The sequence below is a fragment of the Diabrotica undecimpunctata genome, chromosome 10 (assembly GCF_040954645.1).
Source record: "Diabrotica undecimpunctata isolate CICGRU chromosome 10, icDiaUnde3, whole genome shotgun sequence".
Classification (NCBI taxonomy): Eukaryota; Metazoa; Arthropoda; class Insecta; order Coleoptera; family Chrysomelidae; genus Diabrotica; species Diabrotica undecimpunctata.
In genome coordinates, this window is record NC_092812.1 from 33,405,111 (window position 1) to 33,431,366 (window position 26,256).

Sequence of the window (26,256 nt, forward strand, 5' to 3'; positions counted from 1 at the left end):
GAGTTTGAGGAAAACCCACATACTTCTAGTCGACAAACAACCCTAATGTTTGATGTTATTATAGCCATTCATCGATTGGCAATTTTAGATAACAATGTTATTAATAGAACATGTTTTGTTTTCTGATTATTAGTGTACTTTTAGACATTGTACATGCTTGTAGTCAGAATTGTAGCTCTTAATCTATGGAAAATCCTCACGGGATGAGAGAACAGCATAAACAATATCCTGAAAAGGTATAGGCAGTAATTCTTGGAGATCATATCATAAATCCCTTTTTCATTGATGGCAATGTGATAATTATTTAGCACTTCTCCAACATAATGTCATACCAATTTTGACAAACTTATAATTCTAATCCAGCAAACACACAAGTTTCATCGAATATGATATACTTTCAACAATATTGAGCATCACCCCATTACCAAATCATTGTTCGGTAGTACTTCAACCGAATATTTCCAAATCGGTGTATAGGGAGGCGAGGATCGATGGAATGGCCAGTACGATCTCCTGATCTGACGCCATTAGATTTCTTCTTATGGAGATATGTCAAAAATATTGTGTACAAAACGAAATCCCTCGACTTAGCTGACTCAAGAAGACGAACAAAGCTTGCGATTAAATCGGTCACGCCTAAGATGTTAAGTAACGTTTGAAGAAATTTATATTTAAGATTAGGATGTTACCAAGACCGTCAAATGCCTTCTTAAGGTCCACGAAAGATAGATACGCCAATTTTTTGTATTCTAATGATTTCTCTCGTGCTTACCTTATTATAAATATAGCGTCGGTGCATGGTCTTCCCGACCTAAAACCTTGTTGTTCTTCTGCTAGTGTTATAATTTCGTTCAGTTTATTTGTTATAACTTTGGTTGTTAGTTTTAGTGTTGTGTTAAATAAATTAATTCCTCTGCAATTTTCTAGGTCCGATTTGTATCCCTTTTTGAATTTTTGAACATAGGTATTAGGATGCTTGATCTCCATTCTGGAGGAATTCTGTTTTATTCTATTATTTTTTGGATTAGTTTTAATAGTTGTTTGGGTGATTTAATAGTGGGTTTCATGATGATTCTTATTTTACGTAATAGTAGGCTATGGTCGCTACCTACATCTGCTAAGTCGAGACATCTTTGAGACGTCGATTATTTTTGATTAATGTAGGTATATATATGTTGGTTATAACATAATCTATCATAGATCTTTGTCCACGGGTGTTATTGAATGTATACTTGTGGTCAAAACATGTCCTGTTTATTCTGAGTTCGTTATTCGCGCGGAAGTTTAACATCAGTTCTACATTTTCAGTGTGTTGTAGCAAATTTCTGTACTCAGATAATTTTCGTGGTTTGTAGGTCTAGAGACATGTTACCTTTGACGTGTTTTTTAGAGTTTTCAATCCTATTAATTTGCATCAAACAATGATAAATCAAACTATGACGCTTTCGCCATAACACTTGTTGATCTTCTTTTTCTCAAGAAGTACTTTTTAAATAAAAGACGATTAAGATCATTAAAGAACTAATTTTTATGAGAAATAAATATTTAATACATTCTGGTATTGGTATCATATGCGTAATACCAAGCAGTAATACATTGATATTATTGTTTCCTATTTTCTATTGTGTTGTATGTGTTTGTCGATAACGAGAGCATGTTTTATTAAGAGATGATATACATTATGATATAACATAAATTTTAATGGAATATCATAGTGAACACTCTCTGTACAGAAAATAAGCAGCATTGCATTCTAATCATCTAAAATCTAAACAGTCTACGGCCGTTTACTCATGTAGTTAGTGCATGACAAACCAGACACGACCACAATCTGCATTACGAACCAATTGTCTAATAGGCATAGAGTACAACTGTATCATTACATGGCTGATTGCTATTTGAAAATATTCTTTACTAAAGGGTGTCCCAAAATGCCAGCAAGAATTAAATTTGTAGTTGTTTGGCTGATCCAACATTAAAAACTAAATATAAGAACATAATGTTAGCTAACATTTCAAGAATATTAAAAATGGAGCGCTACACGAAGAAACAATGGTTTGTTATTGAGAAATGGTATAAAATTTTTTAGATGTGTCGAAAATTTGTCATTTCCTTTCATGGCCATTGATATTTGTAAATAGATTAAATATAATATTAAGTCCACCAATCAGGGATTTTAAATCGTCTTTCTAAAAGATGTATTCTTTCCTTCCTAGTTACAGGTTACCTATTTTTTGCTTAGGAAGAATTCCCACACAGCCAAAATCATTAATTATATTATCTAAAAAGGATTTAACAGAGATTACACTCTTACAAGGATTACAAGGAGGATTTTCGTCAGGACTGGCATCCGGCAGCAAAAACCTTGCTAAAACCATGATCACTGCGAACAGTGAGCTAGGGCTACCACTTAAAGGACGGAAGGGGCTAAAGAAGCTAGTCCTGAGAACTGCAAATCTCAACATGAGAAGCATGACAAGTAAATGAAGAGAGCTCGCCGACTTCATGAAGGGGAGAAGTATTGTTATACTTTGTGTACAGGAAACTCATTGCAAAGGTAATAAGTTGAGAGATCTTGGAGATGGATGCAAGAGACATGATTCGAACAAGTAGTTCGAATAGTCACGGCAGAAATAGGGTAGTTATTATTTTGAACAACGGGAGGAAGAAACATCTTGTAAGGGTATCCAGAAGAACTAATATACTAGAAGAACTAGTATTATAGGCAATACCAACGAAGAACAGGAAAAGGAAGAAATTTAGAGTGCCCTTGATTGTGAGATGCTCGAGATTTCTGTAGACGAAAAGTGTTTTATTGGAGGTGATTTGAATGAACATATTGGTAGAGAAAGAGCGGAAATAGAAAGAGTTTACGGAGGTGTGGGGATGGGAATAAGAAATAATGACTGATATAGTGTTATTAACTTTGCAGTGGCATGGGATTTGTTGTCATTAATACGTTCTTTATGATGAAGACCGAAGACCAGTATGTTACCTATACTAGCGGAGGAAAGGAAAATCAGATAGATTTTGTGCTGTATAGAAGTCTGCTAAAAGAGGTTACCAACTGGAAAGTGTGTAGGTAGTCAAAATTGACCGGTGATAGTGGATACGGAGATAAGGCTGAGACGGAAAGAATAGCAAGTAAGACACCAGAAAGTAAAGTGGTGGAAGGTAAAAGATAAGGATTCAGAAAGAGTCTTTAAGAGTAGAGTTTTGAAAGAGCTTGAGGAAAAAGATAAGGTAAATGGCTGGTGGAAAGCCAACAGTAAAGTTGTGCTACGAGTGCAAGAGGAAGTGCTACGAAAAATACCTGGTAAAGGGCCTCCCAAAGACAAAGTAACTTGGCGGTGGAACGATGAGTTTAGAGCAACAGAAGTTTAGAGAGAAGAAAGAGGTATGACAGGTCTAAAAAAGAGGAGGATAAGGATATATGCAAGATAGCAAAAATGGAAGCAAAGCGAGGTGTAGCTACTGCTAAGGAAAGATCGTCTGTACAGCTGTATGAAGAGTTGAAAATACTCAAAGGGATAAAAAGCTTATACAGTATTACTTATAACAGCACAAGGTAGACCTCACATTAAGTTAAAACCTCTAAGTTAAAAGTCGTGATTAATCTTATAGATAAGTTGCTCCTTGTACTATAGTTTAAAGATGATATTTCTGGATTTTTATGAGAAATGTTCTTACTTTTCTCTGAATATACTCCATATCTGTTAGTCCACTTAATAGTACCATATAAATATCTTAACATGTACTCAATAGTATCTCCTTTTGTTTTAGCGGTTGTGGAAGAACCGGAATTCACCGATGTCATTCAGAACATCACCGTAGCTGCAGGCAGGAACATCAGATTTGCTTGTGCAGTCAAGAATTTAGGAACATATAAGGTAAGTTAACATTACTCGTTATGTGATTTTCAGCCCTGTTTGGTTCGATGTCATCAAATCGTCTGGGGCACGATATCACGGAAAGAGACCCACCAGAGCTCAGTCATTTTAATACCGTAGGTATTTGGGATGGATGAATTTTTTAGATGTAGTGAGATCGAGAATGATATTCGTTTCAGCGATGAGAAATTATCTATTTTGTCTGTATCTAAAATTGCCTGGAGTTCTTGTTGTTGTATAAAGCCATTGACATACCATTCCATTAGCTTAGTTGTTTAGCGTCTCTCAATTTTTGTAATTCTTTCATCTAATTCATTTAGTTTTTCCAATTATAACGTTTAACACTGTACCAATAGAAGTTTTACTCTGATTCTGAGTATTTTAACTACCATTCTTTTACTTTTTGGCTAATTAAAAATATAGGAAACTGGTTTGATAATAAATGTGTATTAAATAAATCGTAATTTTCGACATTTTGTCAAAATAATTAGAAGAGTTGAGAATGACGGTGGCATTACCTTTGTCGGCCGGAAGGATGACAATCTCAGGGTTATAATAAAGATCTTTGAGGCACGTCTTTCTGAACGGCTGATATTTGACGGTGGGGTTTTGGAAGTACGGATAATTTCGGGCGACATCTTGTCTGGCAACTTCGGCTTGGTCGGAAAGAAGATGGGAAATAGCTTCTTCAGTTTGACAAATAATTTTCTCAGATGGGATGGAAAGAGGAGTGACAGAAAAATTTAAGCCTTTTGACAAAGCTTTGGTAGCTGAACGGATATGTGAATATCTGAGAAGTTGCTTACAATAGTAGAAGGTTATTGATTCGAAAGGGGCTATAAATTTTGCTGACAGATAAGTTGGGTTAGTTTGCGTTTCTGGATTTGGGTTTTGTTGTCAGAAATGTGCTGGGCTTTTTGGTCAGAACGAGTTTTGACATTGTTTCTTTATTCACAAACATTCCTATTGATAAAACCATTTTCATTTTGGATTCTAAACATTAAATCCTTTAAGACACAATCTCTTATAAAGCACTGCATATCTAACACATACTTTTCATTCCAAAATCATTTCTATCGTCAAATCAATTAAACCCCAATGAGATCCCCCGTCTTTCCCGTAATAGCTGCTAGCTATTACTGCTAGATATTATCGAAACAACAGCCATGTACTCATCAAATCTCAAACCTACCTACTGGTTACGGTACGTTGATGATACCTTTATCATTTTTTCTCATGGTTAAAACTTATTAGATCTCTTCCTTTCCCACCTGAATGGAATACATTCCAGTACTCAATTTACAATGGAAGTTGAGTCTGAAGCGTCTATGCCATTTCTTGATGTTTTTATTCAGAAATACCTACCTCACATTTTTTCCTATTCCATGTACCGGAAACCTTCCCATATAAACCGTTATCTCAATGCCCAGTTACATCATCACTCCGCCCAACTCAATTCAGTTATCAACACTCTTGTTTCCATAAGACTTAAATCAATACAATAAGGCAAACACTCTTACAAAACGGCTACCACAAAACCCAAATCAATATGAGCATTCAAAAACATCTAAACTTCATTCCATCCAAAAAAAACCTTGTCGCCCAATCAACCCCAAATCGTTCTACCTTGTATCAAAGACGTCACTGACAGGATCAGTAGAACTACTTACTTACTTACTTACTAGCCAACGCCCACCCTTGGCATGTTAGCCATTTGGTGGCGCGCTGACCAGTATAGACGAGCCGTTTCTCGTAGGCGATCTTCATCCTCCTCGGGTGGGTCTGTTTTCAGGGCTGGGCACTCTGGAAGGTGAGCAGCATCCATCTGGGGCTGATCACATAGTGGACAGTTGTCATTTTCGCGGACGCCGATGCGATGTAGATGGGAGGCCAGGTAGTCATGCCCCGTAGTTGTTCTGAACACGGCTACACTAATGGGTCTCGGCAAGTTGCGAGGAATTGGTGACTCTATTAGGTGGGCCCAAGATTTTCCAGCACCGGCTTGTATTTGCTGCTCTTTTATCTTCGCTTTGATTCCTCTTCTAATGGTGGACTTTGCTGATGTGTACGATTGGAAGCTAGGGGGCTGTGGAAGAGTAGTGCCTTCTTTTGCAAGTTCATCCGCCGCTTCATTTCCTTCAACACCGACATGACTAGGGATCCATTGTAGAGTAATCAGCCACCCTTTTTCCATCAAGTTCGATAGTTGGACGCGGCAAGATATGGTTTTGGCACAGTCGGTGTATCGATTTGTTGACAGGGCGAGGATTGCGGCTTGGCAGTCGATGAAGAAGGCAACTTTTAGGGGGTGTTGGAAATTCTCAAGATTTTTTGCAGCTTCGTGTATAGCAGCAATTTCGCCGTCGTAGTTGGTGAGAGGGGCACTCACAGCTATAGAGCCTTTGAAGAACGTTGAGACATATCCTGCTCCTGTTCTTCATTTCAACATCATATCAGATCGAAAATAGATTTCGAAAAAGCAAAAACGATCGCTCCTATTCGCTCCTTATCTAGAATTATCTATGAATCCATCGAAATTGAAAAACGCGACCGCTGCTTCAGCGACCCCCCGCGGCAACCGATCACGCTTATACCGTTTCTGCGAATACCGTTCCCTTACTGAGGGTATAAAAGCCCGTACACAGTACACTAGGATCTGTCGTCACTCGACACTGAGGAGTAGGCAGACTGAGACCACAGTGTCGGTCTATATATATATATATATATATATATATATATATATATATATATATATATATATATATATATATATATATATTATATAAATTTTATTTTCTGCATTTCAGGTGACCCTAATAATTTATCACCCACTGTAACTACCCTTAAAATATATTACTGTCTACCATTTGATTAAATACAATCTGAGATAAATGTCTTACAAAAGTATTAAGTTTAACCATGGCAAAAACGTTTCTTAAAGTTTTGTAAATAGTTTTAAAAGCAGACATTTTTGAAACGTCTTTGATCTTATTTAATATTGAAAGCTTCTGTAGAAATATGAATGAAAGGCAAATCTTTTATTTGGTAAATTTTTCGTAATTGTATTTTTATTAAAATAATTTCCCTTGATACTTTAAACTTGAAACATTACAACGTTTGTTTGAGTCCTTTTGAAGCAACTGATTTTATTTTGCTACAGTTTCACATCAATATTATTTTCTTGCACATTTTCAACCTCCGTGGAAAAAGCGTTATTTTTCAGATACCTTGGGTTTTCATTATTTAATTTGGAGAAACCCCTTGGCGACTTTTGCGAGTGTAAGCCAAGAAAGCCATCACAAAAACAAACAACTTTAACTTACCGTCAGGAAAACTTCGTTTCGTCGTTTTTACAATTCATTCGGAACAACTGAATCAGATATATTATATGGATGATATATGATTATTTGGAACGTAAGGCTCTTAATTATCAAAGGAGGAAGAAGACGAATAAATGACTAAGAACCAACCATACAATATTATTTATTATTGTATTTAAACTTTAACGTAGTTGGTAATCTTTAAAGTTACACCTTATAACAACTGCCTTGTTATATAAAGTGCAGTCAACAGTGCAAACAGTGCTTTAACGGAAGGAAAGCTGAAATAATCTTCATTTGACAATTCTTCAATATACATATTCAGCTTCTACTCCAGTGAAAACACAATATTCATCATTTTCGTTACAATGTTATTATAGTCTCCTTGCAATTTGGTCAATGTTTTATTCATAATGCTCATTGTATCAGTGAGAAACGCTACTTTAAGCCACCAACTAAAATTATGAATATCAGGAAACTCTTTATTTTTTGTAGCCAAAAACAGATTAAATTTCATGTCGAATGCTGAAGAAACGTTCCAAAACATTACCCTTACTTAGCGATCTCACTTCTGCTAGCTAAGCAGCTAAATTTAGCAGCTAAGCTTTCTTGATGAATGATACAATGGAAACTCAATAAATTATCATTTCCCAAGTGTTTTTTCAACAGCTGAACAAACCCTATATTTCGCCCCAACATTGATGGGCAAGTACACACAGAAAAAACCTTTTTCAAATCAATGCTATGCTCGTTAAAAAAATTTACAGTAAATGGTAAATGTTTTTAGAGTCCACTGGCCGGCCAGTGCAAGTGTGGTGGGGGCAAAGATGACTAATGCGAAATGCGGTACAATGAATGGCGCCGCTCTACACTACTATAATCTCATTAAATACATAAATAGAAACATAATTATAACTCGCAAATTTTGTTTTACTGCCTAGCAGTCTGAGGGCCGCGAAAAATCGCTCCGAGGGCCGCATGCGGCCCACGGGCCGCGTAGTGAGTATGGCTGATTTAGATGTAAGTTTTCCTGAACGTGTGATTAGTACACAACGTACAATATAATGGCCCTTTGAGTTATCCGATTTAACTTCCCTATATTTTTATTTTAGGAGGATGCTAGAGACCAATTTGTACAAGTATGAATTCGAGCCACCAACTTGGAGCAACTGAGACAAAAGAAAATTGAACTTATCCAAAATATAATAGCAAATGAACTCAACGCCATGAAAAAAGTGTTGTAATAATAGATTTGGTTTCTGTTTGGCATGAGGTGGTTTTTTTTGAAGATTTTATTCGATGAGAATATTATTTAGCTTATAGTTTGTAAGTTTTTGTAATTATTTTTAATTCAAGTAGTAGCTTTGGAATTAATTTTCATTTTATTTCATTTTATAGAACTACTTTTATTTTCACACCCACTAATTCTAAAAATAGCTAAAAAAATAGGGTTTCAAAGATATTGTTTGGAAAATACCAAATAATGTCTTATTTTTAATTAAAACACGTAATTTTTCGCAAACTTTAATCTTAACTGATTACATTCTCCTGTAAATGGTAAATCTATACTGAGCTTAAGCTTAAAAATAATTTTACTCACACAGTATGCATTATTTCCCTGGTAAGTTACATATTATGTAACTTCATTTTTCTGTTATCCTTTTTTGTAATAGATACCTACTATTTGAATCATAAAAATGCATAACATCCTTCAAGAAATGAGAAAAATGAATATAAATATATTAGGTGTAAGCGAAACATGGTGGCCTAACTCAGGATACCTTTCGACAGAAACCAGTACCTTATATTACTCGGGAAACATTGGCAACCAGTATTGACGTGAAGTAGCAATTATTGTCGATACAGAGGTCAACAAGTCAGTAGAGGGTTTTGTCCCAATCTCAGAAAGAGTGATGCTACTACAAATAAGGACATCACACACAAAACTAAATTTGAGTAGTATATGCGCTAACGACGGATGCAACAGAAGATGAAGTAGAAACATTCTACCAACAAATTAAAGATGCACTGAAAATAACAAAGAACAGGGAAATCACAGTAGTTATAGGCGATTTCAATGCAAAAGTCGGCAAGGGAAGAGCTGGAACAATAATGGGAGATCAAGGACTAGGGGAACATAACGATAGAGGAGATCATCTAATACAATTCTGCCAAGAATCTCTTTAAATTACCTATGAGACGGTTATATACATGGCGCTCACCAGCAGATAAACCCGAAAAAGTGGTAAGAAGCCAAACCGATTATATAATGATTAAAGAGAGATATCGTAACACCATCAAATCTGTTAAAATATATCCAGGAGCAGATGTTACGCTTACGATTAAACGTATTAGAAAACCCCAAAGAACTCCAAAATTAGATGTTAGAAAACTGAAAGAAGCTGATATAAAAAACAAACTCCAACGGTTTGTGTATAAGCCTGATGGAAGGTGTAATAAATAAAACAAATACTAGATTGAGTAATTGTATAAGCAACAAGTATATTAACTTCACATGCCAGTAACTTCACCTTAAAACTGTTTTTAACCTAATAACCTGTCTTGTCACCCTCTGTCATGCCATCTTGTTACCAACATGAATAATAATATGATTGTCACTAACTGGGTATCATACATCCTCTTTTCTTTTTCCTTATAAGTTCAGCTTACAAGGTTTTTTAATTTGTCTCCCTGGCCTTGTACAGTAAGTATTATTATGATTTGATGTTTCAAGTATATGATTATTATCAGGGATTAAAACTTCTGTTGCTTGATGTTCCTGATGTGTTTCAATACCCTCACTGTCTGGCAATTCATGATATACACCACCATTGCCACCCATATGATGATCATCACCACAGTCTACAACATGTTTATTTACTGATGATCTTATGTGAGATCTGTTTCTTCTGATAATGTTTCCACTGTCATCTTGCAGGATGTATGATCTAGGCGATTCATGTTGATTCAAGATTTTTGCAGACTTCCAGGTGTTATTACAGTGATCAAGGACTGTTACATCCATGTCCCTGTTCAATGGCTTCAATATTGTTGCATTTTTATTAAAAGTTGTCTCATTTAATTCTTTTTTAGCTTTCATTTTCATTTCCACATTTTCACACAAACATGGATGCAACAAATCAACTGAAATTGGAACTTTTGTTTTACATCTTCTGCTATTAAGAAGTTGTGATGGGGAGTATCCCATACCTTTTAATGGATAATTTCTATAATTTATTAATGCTGACTGAAGGTCTGCATGCTTTCTTTCATCTATAGTTTTCCTTAACATGTTTTTTGCAATTGACACTGCTTTTTCTGCTAATCCATTTGAACGTGGATAATTAGGACTACGAAAGATTAAAGTAAAGTTCCAATTTCTGCTAAACTTTCTAAATTTTTCACTATTATATGGTACGTTGTCAGTTACAAGAAAATCAGGTGATCCAAATCGTGCAAAAACTGTCTTAATTTCAGCAATTACTGAATAAGCACTTTTATCTTTAATGGGTAATACCTCTAACCAGTTAGAATATGAGTCAAATAAAACTACGTAACTTTTTCCATCATATGTGAAAATGTCGGACCCAACCCTCTCCCATGGTCTTTTAGGTAGTGGATATGATAAAAGAGTTTGTTTTGGGTTTTTTCTAGCAAATTTTTCACAACTCTTACATGCCCTTATATATGATTCAATATCCATCGCCATACCAGGCCAATAATAAATTTGGCGTGCTAGTGCTTTTGTTTTTTCTATGCCTAAATGTCTCGCATGAAGTAATCCTAGAACTTCTTTTCTTAATGAAAAAGGAACAACTAATTTATTGTCTAGGAAAAGAAGGTCATTAGTTATAAATAGGTTCTCCTTAAGTTTGGCGCAGTGTCTGACATTTTCTGGAATTTTATATTTTTGCTCTGGCCAACCACTGATGATAAAATCAAAAACAACTTGTAGTTGGGGGGTCTGCTATTGTCTGTTGTCGAAACTGATTTTTTCGTTCCTCAGATAGCGGTAAATCATTGACAATTGAATAAACAGCAAACTCTATCTCCGTATCAACAGATTTTTTGTTGTTTTTTAGAAATGCCCTTGATAGTGTGTCAGATATGTACATGCTTTTTCTTGGTTTGTATGACACAACTAAATCATAATCTAATAATTTTAATCTCATTCTCAGGATTCTTGGTGAAATTGACTGTAAATCTTTTTTAAAAATTGATTCCAGTGGTTTGTGATCACTGTGGACTTTTACACAAGCTCCATAGACAAAGTAGTGAAACCTCTTTACAGCAAATAAAATAGCTAGAGTTTCTTTTTCTATTTGAGCATACTGCTGCTCAGTTTTTGTAAGGCTCCTTGATGCAAAGGCCACAGGTCTGCCTTCTTGCAACAAACATGCCCCCAATCCATCTTTTGATGCATCTGTTTTAATTTCTGTTGGTTTCTTTGGGTCAAATACTGCCAAGATTGGCGAGAGTTAGTCAACAGATGCTTTAGTTGATCCAGTGAATCTTGATGCTCACTTGACCACTGCCAATCTACATCCAATCTTGTCAAGTTTCTTAACGGGGCAGATATTTTTGATAGGCTTGGTATGAACTTGGCTACATATTTTACCATTCCTAAAAATCTTGCAACATCTTGTTTGCACTCTGGTGTGGGCATGTCTAAGATTGCTTTGATATATTTATCACTTGTTTTCACACCATCCTTTGAAAATATCTGACCCATGTATTTAACACTACTTTGTTTGAACTGTACCTTGGACTTATTGAGCTTTATATTGTATTTGGTAGCTCAGTCAAGAACCCTTTTTAAGTTCCTGTCATGTTCTGCTTCTGAGGCACCAGTGACAATTAAATCATCAAAGTAAAGGCCTACGCCTTCAAGATCTCCAAATATTTCAAAATTCTTCTTCTGGAATACTTCTGGGGCTGAGCAGATACCGAAAGCCAGTCTATTAAATTGATATCTACCAAATGGTGTGCCGAAAGTCATTAAATCTGCACTTTCATCATCCAGTTCCACTTGCCAATAACCATCCTTCATGTAAACGGTGAAGAACTGTCCTCTACCAAGTAGAGTTACAATTTCATCAACAAAAGGAATTTGGAAATGTTCTCTCTTGATGGCCCCATTAAGTTCTTTTGGATCAAGACATAGCCTTAAGTCACCATTTGGCTTTTCCACAATGACAAGTGGGTGAACCCACTCTGTTGGTTTATCTACCTTTGTTATGACTCCTTGCGCTTCAAGATCACGCAGTTTATTTTTTAAACGTTTTCGTATAGCATGTGGAATCCGTCTTATGGTGCTTATTCGAGGTTTGGTATCTTCTCTCAAGGGTATATGGTGTTTTGTTGGAAATTTTCCTAGACCTTCAAACACATGTGCATATTTGTCACTAAATCATTTAAATTTTTAAATTTAGGACTTACTAATGAATCTACCCGTTTGACTAAATTTAATTCTATACATTCCTTAAACCCCAGCAAAGGAACCTAATTTTTTATATCTACAACTACAAAAGATATATCTTTTTTATCATTTTTAATAACACAAGTTAATGTAACTCTACCTACAGTTTTAATTTTGAACTTTGAATCCCCATATGATACTAATGATATATTAGATTTATGGATATGTGCTGTTGGGGCTATTTCTTTGAGAATACTTAAAGGCAATGTGCTTACCTCAGCTCCAGTATCTAATTTAAATGACACAGGCTTATTGTTAACATAAATATCAGCTGACCACATATCTTGTCCAACCTCATGTTTACATTTAGAGTTTACTGACCTGACAAAATACTGATACTCACTACCTTCACTCTCACTTCCTGAACTGTGCACATCACTTACACTAGCTTCTGTTACTTGATGCACTTTCTTCTTCTGCTCTTTCATCGCCTTTCTTGGAATTTCTGGTTTGATTCTCACATTGCTCCCACTAGTTTTATGGTCTTCTCTACAAACTTTTGCAAAATGGTTATGGCCTTGACACTTGGCACATGTTTTACCCCAAGCAGGACATCGATTGTCTCTCAAATGATTATATCCACATCTGGTACACACAAGATCACATCTTGGTTATCTTCGTTGAACTGCATTTACTAATGACTCATTTTGTAACATTTTAGACTGGTCTTTACTTATTTCTATCGCTCGACATATGTCAACTGCTTTCATTAACGTTAACTCTGATTCTCTGAGCAGTTTTTCTTGTGTTGCTTTGTTGTGTATACCCATTACTATTCTATCTCTGATCATCTGGTCTTGTTGGCTATACTCTGTTGTTTTAATGGCTTTCAGTAGTTCTGTAACAAACGAGTCAAATGGTTGCCCTTCTTGCTGGCTAATACTATTAAACTTAAATCTTTCAAATATGACATTTTTCTTTGGTGAACAATACTCTTCAAACTTCTTTTTTACGCAAGTTACTGTTCTGTCTTCATTTTCATCAAATGTGAAGGTATTGTACAGCTCTAATGCCTCGTCACCCACCAGACTTAAGAAAACTGCCAGCTTTTTACTTTCTGGTTTGGAGGTTAGGTCCGTAGCTATCATAAATAGATCAAACTTTTGGCTAAATTTGCGCCAGTTTTCAGATATATTCCCATCTAATACTAGAGATTCAGGTGGCTTAAACGTGGATTCCAAAAAAAAAAATGATACTCACGTGTTACAATAAAAGGTTACAGTTGAGTACCTATCCAAACAAGAAATGGTTACACCACGCAAAGATTATCACACCTGACACCATGTATAAGCCTGATGGAAGGTGTAATAAATAAAACAAATACTAGATTGAGTAATGGTATAAGCAACAAGTATATTAACTTCACATGCCAGTAACTTAACTGTTTTTAACCTAATAACCTGTCTTGTCACCCTCTGTCATGCCATCTTGTTACCAACATGAATAATAATATGATTGTCACTAACTGGGTATCATACAGGTTTGTTTGAAATTGTACGAAAACTTTGATAAATTAGATAGTAACACCTATGAGATCAACCAACATTGCGAAACATTAAAAAACTGCCTCCTCGTTCCATGCAAAGAGATATTAAAAGAACCGACAAGAAAGAGAGACAACTGGATGACCGACAAAATACTCGGCAGGATGGACTAAAGATGACAAGCCAAGAACAGAGACAGTCACAATTACAAAATCATTTAAATGAAATCAGAAAAATGAGGCAAATCAAACTTACTATGAGGAAAAATGTAAAGAGATAGATAATCTTCAGATCAAATACGACCTATTCAACCTACATAAAAAGGTTAAAGAAATGGCAGGGCTGCAAAAAAGAAACCACAACACAACTCTTTTAGATAAAAATGAAAATACTATGATAGAGGACAGAGAAACAAGTATAGAAATTACAAAGGAAGAAATATTGTATGCACTAAAGAACACCAGAAACGGAAAAAGCGCAGGGCCAGATCAACTGCCTATTGATATTCTTAAAATAATAAAAAACGAGTACATGGATGTATTCTTAAAGCTCTTTGATGAAATTTATCAGTCGGGTGACATATCCAATGAATGGTTGACCTCAACATTTATTTGTCTCCCAAAAAAGAAAAATCCTAGAGAATGCACCGACCACCGCGCCATAAGCCTGATGTCTCACACACTTTACCAAATATTTGATATGGATATTGAAGAAACCCAATTTGGATTCCGTAGAGGTGTAAGTACCCTTGAAGCTCTCTTTGCATTCAACGTACTAATCCAGAGATGCTTGGATGTGAACCAAGGTATGTACGTCTGTTTCATAGATTACAACAAGGCTTTCGATAAAGTCCGCCACAAAGAGCTAATGGACGCCCTCAAAGCAAAACAGTTACAATACAATAACCTTCGAAATATAACAAATCTATATTATAAACAGCAGGCACACATACGCATTAATGAACACACATCAGAAGAGTTTGAAATTAAAAGAGGAGTACGACAGGGGTGTGTATTGTCACCACTACTATTCAATGCATACTCTGAAGAAATTATTAAAAGAACTCTTGAGGGAGAAATAGCAGGAATAAAGGTCATTGGAACACGAATTAACAACATTAGATATGCGGATGATACTATCATAATAGCAGACAACCTTCAAGACCTCCAAAAGCTAATGAACAAGATAGTTGAGTATGGAGAAGAATATGGATTATCAATAAACATCAAGAAAACTAAATTTATGAGGATATCAAAAACCTAAATAATGATGAAAGCCTGACAATTAACAATAAATCTTAGAGAATAAGTTAAAAACTACAATTATCTTGGCACAATAATTAACAACGATTACTCTAAAGAAATCAAAGTTTGAATAGAAGAAAGGACGAACAAACTTCAATAAAATGAGAAAGGTACTTTGTGGAAGAGAACTGAAATTAGACTTGAGAGTCAGGGTGTTATATTTTCTCTTCGACTCTGCTTTACGGGATAGAAGCATGGACACTTAACGCGTCGACTACTAAAAACTTGGAAGCATTGGAACTGTGGGTGTATAGAAGAATCCTGAAGATATCATGGACCGAGCATGTAACAAACAACGAAGTCATGAGAAGAGTCAACAAAAGAATGGAAATATTGGAAGCCATCAAGATACGAAAGCTGCAATACCTGGGGCATGTTATGCGTAATGAAAGATATACAACATACTTCAATTAATTATACAAGGGAAAGTCCAGGGCAAGAGAAGTGTAGGAAGGAGAAGAATCTCATGGTTGCGTAACTTGAGGGAATGGTACGGATGCACATCAATCGAACTATTCAGAGCGGCAGCATCTAAGATCAGAATAGCCATGATGATTGCCAACCTCCGTCGCGGAAATGGCACGCAAAGAAGAAGAAGATTTGAATCATCCTCTTGCAATCGACTTTTATATTTGTTGTATATTGTGCATTTTATATACATCTGGACGAAGAAAATAAAACAATGAAACGATCTGAAAAATAGTACAATTATTACGCTTTTGCGAGATTTACAATTGGTATAAAGATAAATAACTGTCATTTAAAGGTTACTATAAATAAAAGTCCAATTAAAATTGTTCATAGACACTTTTTTACGCGAACAAATACCAAAACGGAAAATTCTAGCTACTTTATAGACAGACCATAGATACATTTAATTAATAACGAACATTTCCAGGTCGGCGTAATGTTTATCCAATTGAACCAGGATCCGAATTGAGAATATCAGTTAAACAAACACAATTACTTAAACTGAATCATTTCGGTTCAATCAGCACGAAAGAAGTGCCTCCATGATACTGTAAAATAAAAATGTTGCCGAGAGAAAGCCACACTTTCATCCCTAAATTTTATTTTTGTGTTTTTGAAGCGAAGTTTCTATACTGGTATTGTATTACTTTTTCCTCTATAGTAAAATTCTGAGGCATGCGTCACGGAACTAGCGTCACGAAATAGCGGTTCTTCACATCGATTTTGTACTCTCGATCAATTCCTTTTAAGTCGTCACATATTTATTCTGAGCAGGTTTGAATTAAAATATTCGATTATCTGTCAATAAAAAATTCGATTCGTAACGATTGTCAAAATTTAAGTTACAAATGTCATTTAATTAATAACAATACTCAATCATCTCTTTAAATTTTTATGACATTTCTCGTTTTAAAATAATTTCATATAAAGGCAATTACTATTTGTAAACATCTTATTTAGTTTATATAATAATTAAAGTTACTATTCTTCTTGTCTTGTCAAGTCCTAAGCCTTTCTACCGTTAGGTGTAAGGTGATGGAGTTAAGTTTTGCACTGTTGTCTCCATGCTCTCCGGTCTTGTGTTAGATTTCGTGCACTTTCCCATGTCATTCCTTTCTTCTCAACTTTTTTTTCTGATTTCGTCTACCTACCTAACTCTTGGTCTTCCTCGTTTGTTTTTTCCTTGCAGTCTCGTTTCAAACACTCGTTTTGTTAATCTTTCATTCGACATTCTACACACGTGCCCGAACCATCTTAGTTGCCCCTCTACTATTTTTTCGTTTATTGGTTCTAGTTTTAGGTTTTGTCTGATTGTTTCGTTTCGTATTTTGTCTGTCCTCTTTCTGTTTGCTATTTTCCTCAGGAACCTCATTTCCATAGCATTGACTCGAGATTTTTGTCACCCAGTCAATGTCCATGACTCGCTATCATACATGATTGTAGGTCTAACTACTGATTTAACGACTGACGTTTTTACCTTCTCCGGTATTTCTTTTTTCCCCAAAAAGGTTGTTTTCATAGTGTTAAATAAGCTTCCTGTTCGTCACATTCTCTCATTTATTTCCATGTCTTGTTTACCGTTTGATTCAATTATTACTCCTAGGTAGTTCAATTATTACTCCTACCTAGAACAAGTAGAAATGTTCTACTTGTTCTAGTTGTTTTCCCTTTAATTGAATTGTATTGTAAAGCATGTCTTTCTCTTATTTGAAATTATCATTGTTTTTGTTTTCTCTGTATTTATTTTCATATTTATGTTTGACAGTTCTTCTTCTAGGATTTCAAGGTTGTTCTGTAAGTTTTTCCTGTTTTCTGCTATCAAAACCATGTCGTCTGCAAATAGAAGCTCTGATAGTTGAGTCTGTTTCATTTGCCAGTATCCTAATGTTTGTTTTCTCATTCTTCTCTTGGGTTTCTTTATTGCTTCATCCAGTACCACTGAGAACAGCAGTGGGCTCAACACGCATCCCTGTTTGACGCCTTGACTTGTAGTAAATTCTTCGGATTCTTCGTTGTTGGTTCTCACCGTATTTGTATTATTATTGTACATATCCTTTATTACATTAATTGTTATCCTGTCAACTCCCCTTTCCTTTAATGTCCTCCATACGTCCTTTTTTTGTATTCTGTCAAACGACTTTTCCAAATCAATAAAGCATATAAATATTTCTCTATTTTTATTGATTACTTTCTCACTTATTTGTCTTATTGTGGATATGTGGTCTTGCGTGCTTCTGTCCTTCTTGAATCCACATTGTGTATCTTCCATAGTTGGTTCTATTTGGGTTTTTATTCTTGTTTCTTTCTTTATTATTCTTGCGAATACCTTCCCAGGAATACTTGATATAATAATACCTCGGTAATTATTACAGTTTCTCTTTTCGCCCTTTTTGTGTATTGGTAGTATAATGTCTTTCTTCCAGTCCTGTGGTATTTCTGCTCTCTTTATGATATCCATTCATTAGTTCTTTCATGCTGTCCACTCTTTTCCCATGAATTTTATCATTTCCGGGGTGATATGATCCTTGCCTGGTGCTTAGCCTAATCCTTTCAATTGCCTTTTCTAGTTCCTCAGTTGTTATGGGTTCTACTTTTTGTTCTTCATTTATTTCTTGTATTTCCACTATGTTGTCTACGTCTGTATGAGTTAGCTCTTTGAAATGTTCTCTCCATCTTTCCATTATTTGGTTTTCTTCTGTTATTACCTTTCCATTCTTGTCTTTTATATTCGGCATCATGTGTTCTTTCTTTTGTCTGAGCTGTTTTAATGCGCCATAGAAGAGTTTTTGATTTTCTCTATAATTATTTGTCATTTTAGTCCAAACTTTTCCCATGACCTTTCTTTTTCTGCTTTCACAGCTATTTTAACCTCTTTTCTTTTTTCTTTATATGCCTCATAATCTTCAGGGCGCTTTGTACATAGATATCTCTTCCATTTTTCATTTTTGTTCTTTACTTTCCTTCGTATCTCGTCCATCCACCATTCAGTTCTCCTCATGCTATTATTTGCTATTTTTGTCTTCCCGCAAGTTTCCTCAGCAGCTATGATTAAGTTGGTCTTGAGATTTTCCCACTTTTCTTCTATACTTGCAGTTTTTGCCCTATCTTTCAAAATATTGTCTAATTTTTCTTGGAATATCTTCTTATATCTTTCTTCTTTTAATTTGTAGCTTCTTACTTTTTTATTTACTACCTTTCTCCTCTTTTCTTCCTTTTCTTTTGGTGTTCTCATTTTCATTATTACTTGGTGATGATCACTGCCAATCTCTGAGCCTCTTTTCACTTTGGTGTCTTGTACTCTTTTTCATTTGTTTGTTTCCATTACCAAAAAGTAATCTATGATTGATTTTTCATTTCTGATTTCTTGTACTCTCGTATATTTGTGTACTTTTTTATGTTTAAATTTTGTATTTGTTATAACAAGTTTATTCTCCATACATATTTCTATTATTCTTTCACCATTTTTGTTTAGTATTTCTTCTCCTTCTTTTCCCATGCATTCCTCAATTCCATTGTTATTATTTCCGACTCTACCGTTTAGATCTCCCATTACAATTATATTTTCTTCTCCATTGTCAATTTGAATTTGAAGCTCCTCGAAAAATTTATCATTCTCTTCCTTTTTTGCATCTTCATTTACTCCGTAGGCTGTTATTATTGTCCATATTTCCTCGTCTATCAGTTTCATTTTCAGCGATAACATTCTCTGGTTAACATATGTTTCTTCTATAACGTATTGTAGTCTATTCGGTGCAATTATTATCCCTACGCCTTCTTTTGCTCTCTCCTTTGCATCAGCTCGAACCCAAAATAATCAATATCCTTTTTGTATCTTCTTAAAACCTCTTCCTTTCATTTTCGTTTCCGTTATTCCTAATATTTCTAATATTTCTATTTTTTTGTCTGATCATTTCTTCTACAAGTTCTACCTCTTTTCCATTGATGCTTATTACGTTCCATGTTCCCATTTTTATCTCTACTTTTTTCTGCGGTATATCTTTCATCTTCTTCCTATTTTCATCCTTGTTTACCTTTGCATCGTGCTTTTTCCTATCGTTATTCCTATTCGTCGCCCTGTTCGTCATTGTCAGATCCTTTCCGTGGCTTTGGTCGTTATCAATATTCCTCTTGTGGGTGTAGTTTTCTAATTTTTTGGATGTTTTTCCAGTTCCTTTTTTATTTTGTTCCATCTCCATTCTTCTTGGTTTACTAACACCTTGTTGTAACCAATTTTAACCTTTCTCTTTTTCGTTTTTTGCAAAATTTCTTAGGTGTTTCTGCTTTTCTTTCTCTTCTCTAGTCAAGTCATCATTGATGAATACTTTCTCTCCTACGACGTTTTTTAGTTTATATGTTTTTGCCATGATCTCGTGTTTTTCCTCTTCATTTCTTAGTTCTATTACGCATGTATTTCTCGCCTATTTTTTTACTGTTGTAGGTGTAATATCAATTTGAAGATGTTTATTAAAAAGTCCTTTTATCCTTTCTTTTAGGCTGCTTGGTACATTTGTATCCATTTTTAGACCATTCATTACAATGTTGTTTTTTCTTCTATTTTTTTTTCGATTATTTCGACTGCTTTTTTCATTTCTTGTAACTCTCTCCTTATTTCTGAATTCTCTTTTCTTATATCCTGATTTTCTTTTTTTAATTGTTCGTTTTCTACTGTCAGTTTTAGTAGAGCTTCGTATTGGTCTTTAATTTCTCTTATTTCAGTTTTTATTTTTCTGTTCTTGCTTCATATCTTTTTGAGTTGTGTTTATTTCTTTCATCATTATTAATAACTGGTCTAATTTCTCAGATTCAGTTGTTTGGCGTTTTGTAGGAGTTTTTGGTGTTTTTTTTTTGGCTGTTTACAAAAAAATCTATATTTTCTCCTTTTCTTTTTCTCCCTTCATCTGTAGAGTATTCGTCGCTGTCCATTCTTACAATATTTTCCTTGGACTTTTCTTGTTATTTCGCTGTTTATCTCCTTCCCTGTCCTACACCGCGAAAAGAGTCGTCGACCAGTCAACCCGTCGAATCTCTGACCCTTATCGGTGTTTATATGTCGGTCACTTCTACCGAGTTACTTTTCGTTGTAAGTCCCGTTTTCCGAGTTTTCTTACAGCCGAAAATTAAAACGATATTTATTCACCAACGCCACTTTGCCGTCGATTTTAGTGTGTAGTTCAATTAAGATTAAAATCTGTCTCCTCAAGAACTTCCCTGTTTACTGTTAAACAATTACAATAGTTGACTTGAGTTCTCCAATCAACAATACTACAAAAAAATTGATTGTGAGTAAGTCTAATTTATTATTTCTTTTACCTTTTGAAATGGACTTACACAAGCAACACATTCATGATTTAGATTTATATTTGTTTATTACAAATAAATTGATACCGGCTACATTCATTGCAGAATAAAAAACGATCTTAACCCATTGGGGAGTGTCTCGAGCGCAATTGTATGCGGCACACATTTTATCAACTAGATCTACTCCTACTTTGGATTTATTAAAATCAATGATGATTTCTGGCTTGCCCGTTAATTCGTCTAGCAAATCGTCGTAGTGCATCGTTGAGAGTAAAATAACGTTTTTGTTTTTTCTGGGTATATACGACACAATCGTACATTTTCCTCTAAAAGCAAACATAATTGTTTTTTCTGGTCTCTTAGGATCAATAAATTAAAGTGGAAACTCTCTTTTGTTTTTCCTCATAGTGCCTATCATAGTCAGATGATTTTAATTCAAAAGAAGATAGGCTAAGCTGAGGCTCGTATAAAAATTGTCCATTGTTACATTTCTGTGAGAACCAGATATAGGACTGCAGAGGCGAGGAACGAGGGAAATATTGCTCGTATCAACTTTGTATGGGCCAGGTGGCTGTTGTCTAACGTACACCTCTAGATTTGCGGTGTAAGGAAACTTAGCATCTATTAATCGTAGATTTTTATGCCGTATTTATTAGGTTTATTGGGTATATATACCCTAAAGCCACACTTGCCACGAAAATCATTCTGTTTTTCATCTACTGTTGTAAATGCTGATAATGAAAAATGTTTAGATTCATTTGAATTAAACGAATCAAAGATTTTTCTCACAGCTGCCAATTGACATATTTTCGCCTCTCTAATCATGTTCGTTTATCATCAAAACCGATGTGTCTGAGCAAAAACTTAAACCGTTCGAGGGATACTGTCAATCTAAAAATCTCTGGCGATGAGCCGCTTGTCTTAAAGAGATCTTCTGTATTTCTGTGGTTATTTTTGGTTACCCCAGCTATATATAAAAGACCCAATAGTGCCCTAAGTTCTAAAATATCTGTCTTTTTTGTAGATTTATTACTGAGATTGTAAGAACACAGTTCAATAAAGATATTCGTGTTGTCTAAAATGGTTTGCAAAATCTCCTCGGTATAAAAACAACTCCAAATTTTTGATGTACTTTTCATATTGAATTTAATGAAGGAAATTTTTACCTTCATTAAATTGTCACTGCAAGTTTGGCTCCTCAATTTCTTCTTCCATGTTGGTGTCGTGGTCCTGTATCTCTTCGAAATATACTTCCAGACTAGCATCGTCATCGTCAGGTTCAACTTCTGGTTCAGAAAATGGTTCATCCATATGAAGCTTTTCAAGATATGCTTGTTGCTTTTCAAAACTCATATTCAAAAAATCTGTAAAAAAATAAGTTTATATCAATCACATAATACAGAAAACATAATCAGTAGATCACTCCCACACACACATTTATCAACCACATCACAATTATAAATTATATAAATATTTTTTATTTACCCTAGAAATTAAATATTTTAAAATTGAATCTTACCTGAAGATTTGTGACAACTTTTATAACGTGGGGACTCACGTTTTATCATCATCATCATCATCATTTGGCTCTCTACAACTCTATGTGAGTCTTGGCCGCGTTTACTATTTACCTCCATTGTTGTCGGTCCTGAGCAGCTATTTTCCATTGCTGTATTCCCATTTTGCGTAGATCACTGGCTACTGCGTCCTTCCATCTTTTTTCTTGGGCTTCCAACTGACCTTCTGCCATCGGGCCTTTCCCAGAATGTGTCGTTCAGGAGTCTTTCGTCACTCGATCTTAGTACGTGGCCCGCCCATCTTATTCGGTTTGCCTTAATGTAGCGTACTATGTTTTCATCTCCATATACTGTCTGGAGTTCATCATTGTGACTTCTTCTCCATTCTTGTGTTGTCTCTTCTCTGCAAGGCCCATAGATAGTCCGCAGTATCTTTCTTTCCAGTGCCAGTAATTTTGTCGTTTCCCGCTGGTTCAGAGTCCATGTCTATATTGTCTGTATTGTCTTGTACACTCTTATTTTTGCTGGTATTGAGAGTATTTTTGATTTAGGTACGGTCATTAGTGAGTAATATGCTCTGTTTCCTGCAATGATCCTGGCTGCCACGTCCTTTTCATATTTATTTTTAGATGTTACTTCTCGTTTGAGTCCTTACTCTGTTGTAGTCTTCCCTGTTCTCATCTGTACGGCGTGTTAGTAACTCTAGCCTCTTGATTGCTTTCCGATGCTAGCTTTGTTCGCACTCCTGGTCAAACCACTGGTTTTTCTTCTTGTTATTTCTTTCTTTTCTTATAGTTTCCGCCGCGGCACTTTCTATGGCGTTCGTTATATTTTGCCATTTCTGGTCTATGGTCGATTATGGCGTTGATGTTTCTTCGTCTTCCAGTGTCTGCAATTTGTTTTGGATCAGTGCCTGATATTGGCGTTCATTATCAGGTAAATCGAGCCTTGAAATGTACCATCTGTTTCCTTGTTGGTGTTGTTTTGGCTGTCTCGTCTTTAGCCTTATTCTCATTTTTGTTCTGACCAGGAAGTGGTCAGAGTCACTTTCTGCTCCCCTCAGACTATATGCGCTGATGATATTCTTCCATCGATAAGCATATGGTCTATCTGGTTTCGTGTGATTCCGTCATTTGACACACAGTATGATTTTGTCCTCTTATCTGGGTGCCGTTGTGTACTGTTGTTCTAAAATTTCATAAAATTCCTGCTTGTCGTCTTCATTTACTTCTTCCGTTGGTGCGTGGATTGAGAGGAGGGTTAGGTTAAACCATTTTCCTTTGAGTCTTAGAGAGCACATGCGCTTGTTCATTGGCTTGAAATCAATTACGGCAGACTTGAGTTTTCCGTTAACTACAAACCCAGATCCAAATTCATGCATTTCTTCTTCTCCTGACAAGAAAACCAGTGAATTTTCCATTTGTGCAGGCTGTTCACCTCATTTCCTGAATCGCTGTTACGTCCATCTTATATTTTTGAAGCTGTTTTATGGCATTTATTGCAATTCAGGGCCTGAACCAGCTTAACACGTTCCATGTGCCTAAGAGAATGTCCTTATTTCGTAGCTTGGGTCTAATCCGTGTTTCATGTCTATTCCGAGGAAATAGTATTCGATTCGTACCATCTTTCTTTTTCCATGTACGGATTGCTGGTCCATAGCAAAAACCCCTTCTCGGAGGACCATTTCTCCCTTCCTCGTCTGCCCTGACCCTGCCTTCCACTGGGTTTGGTTACCCAATCTCCAGCAGGGTTGCTCAGGTTCTCCGGGGTTCGCCCGTGCATTTCGTGGAGGTGAGGATAGGAATTTAGTAGGATAGGTTAGAGATGCTAACTGGAAACAGCATTTTGTATTGCGCCTCATTTATCCCTTTTGAACCTCACGTATTAGTGACACAGTGGAAATTTTTTTGTATTTTCACTGTAGATTAAACAAAAAATTATAATTCTATCTTTTTTCATAGATGAATTGCCATACATACATTAATTAAAACATTGCCGAATCTGTATATTAGCCTTTATAGATACAGATGTGTGCAATAACAAGTATTAATATTCCGTCAAGTAATATCCCTTAGGGTCCAAAAGACGCTTAATAATTAAACAAGTGATATCCAGAAATCATTTCATTTCAGCCGTTATCATTTGTCAAGAAATAAAAAAGTAAATTTGATAAAGCCTTTGATTTCCAATATTTTTTGATAGCTCCATTAATATAAATGATTAATGGCTACATCTCAACTTAATAGGGAGTATGGGCGGAAAATAAAAATTTTCCAAGGAACAATGCCAAACGATCAATTTCGTAATTTACTCGTTATTATAAAGTCCTAGCCTGATACTTCGTGACACAGGGATCATATTCAGATTTAGCCTCGCCAACTTTGCGAAACTTTTCTTCACACTGTGTTGTTTTAATCATATCGCTTGATTAGATAGTCATCAAATACCATCTCTTTTTATACGTAGCTTTCGGCCTTACGAATAAATTTCAAGAGAAAATTTTAGTTAATATTAGCATAAAAGTTGCGTTCTTGAAGAGAAGAGTTCTTTTATAAAATGGCTAGAACGTAAACTGTATATACAGAAAAAGTCAAAAATTGCTTAGTTGGCCGTGAAAATATTCAATCAAAAATAATTTTTCGAAAAAAGGATACATAATTATCTAGACTGATCCTAGAGTTGTTAATATTGGATGAGGTATCAAAATCAAGATCTAACTAGTTAAGAAAAGTAAATAAAATCATAAATTAGCAAAGACTTTGACAATTAGACTATGAAGATAATAGGTATTCGCATCACATTCATTATACAAAATCTAAATTGTATGCCCATTAAAAAATCAACGTAAAGTGAAACGAGAATTAATATACAAATAAAATTAATTGTAAAACAAAATATCTACTTAACAAAAATAGCAAGAAAATAGTTGAATTTATAATAAATGTTCAAAATGACCTCCGTCCACGTCAATGCATAAATGCAAGCAATCTTCAAATGAGCGACTTACATTTATTAATACATTTCTGTTTAACCTCATGCATTTATTTATATCTTATTTAGTTCTAGCTGGTGTTTTATAAATCTTATCTCTTATAGAGCACCAGAAAAAAGTCTAGCTTGTTTAACTCTGGAGTTCGTGGAGGTCATCTTGTCCTTCTTTCGTGAAAATTGCCATCATTATGTGATACAATACTTTTATTTGAAAGGCCTCTTCACAAAAAATATAAAAGCTGATCTAAACTTGTGGGTAAGTTTGCTCCTTCGTTTCCAACAGTAAAATATTGAAAAGCAGAGTTTAAATGAGATCGTATGAATATGTATATAATTTTATGATAATTTCAATTCAATTCCTCTCATTTTTATGTTCTTTTCATAATCTGTATCAAATAAACACTGTTAAAAATGAAAACAACTTCTTATTAGATCTAGTCATGGTCCAAGATGAAGAAGTTGAGGTATATCTAGAGCTGAGAGTGCCCTACTCCCAGAGGAT

At 35.1% G+C, this 26,256-nt stretch overlaps 1 protein-coding gene across 2 annotated transcripts in view; it reads left to right on the top strand.

The window, feature by feature from the left end:
- Nucleotides 1-26,256, top strand: part of LOC140452141 (lachesin-like) — a 374,675-nt gene that overhangs the window by 191,244 nt on the left and 157,175 nt on the right. The window contains exon 3 of one of the 2 annotated variants that reach the window (XM_072546233.1): nt 3,784-3,890. In XM_072546233.1, coding sequence (XP_072402334.1) covers nt 3,784-3,890 — 107 coding nt within the window. Of the gene's footprint in view, nt 1-3,783; nt 3,891-8,332; nt 8,537-26,256 lie in introns of those variants that run through there. The other variant, XM_072546234.1, reaches the window with a different exon arrangement.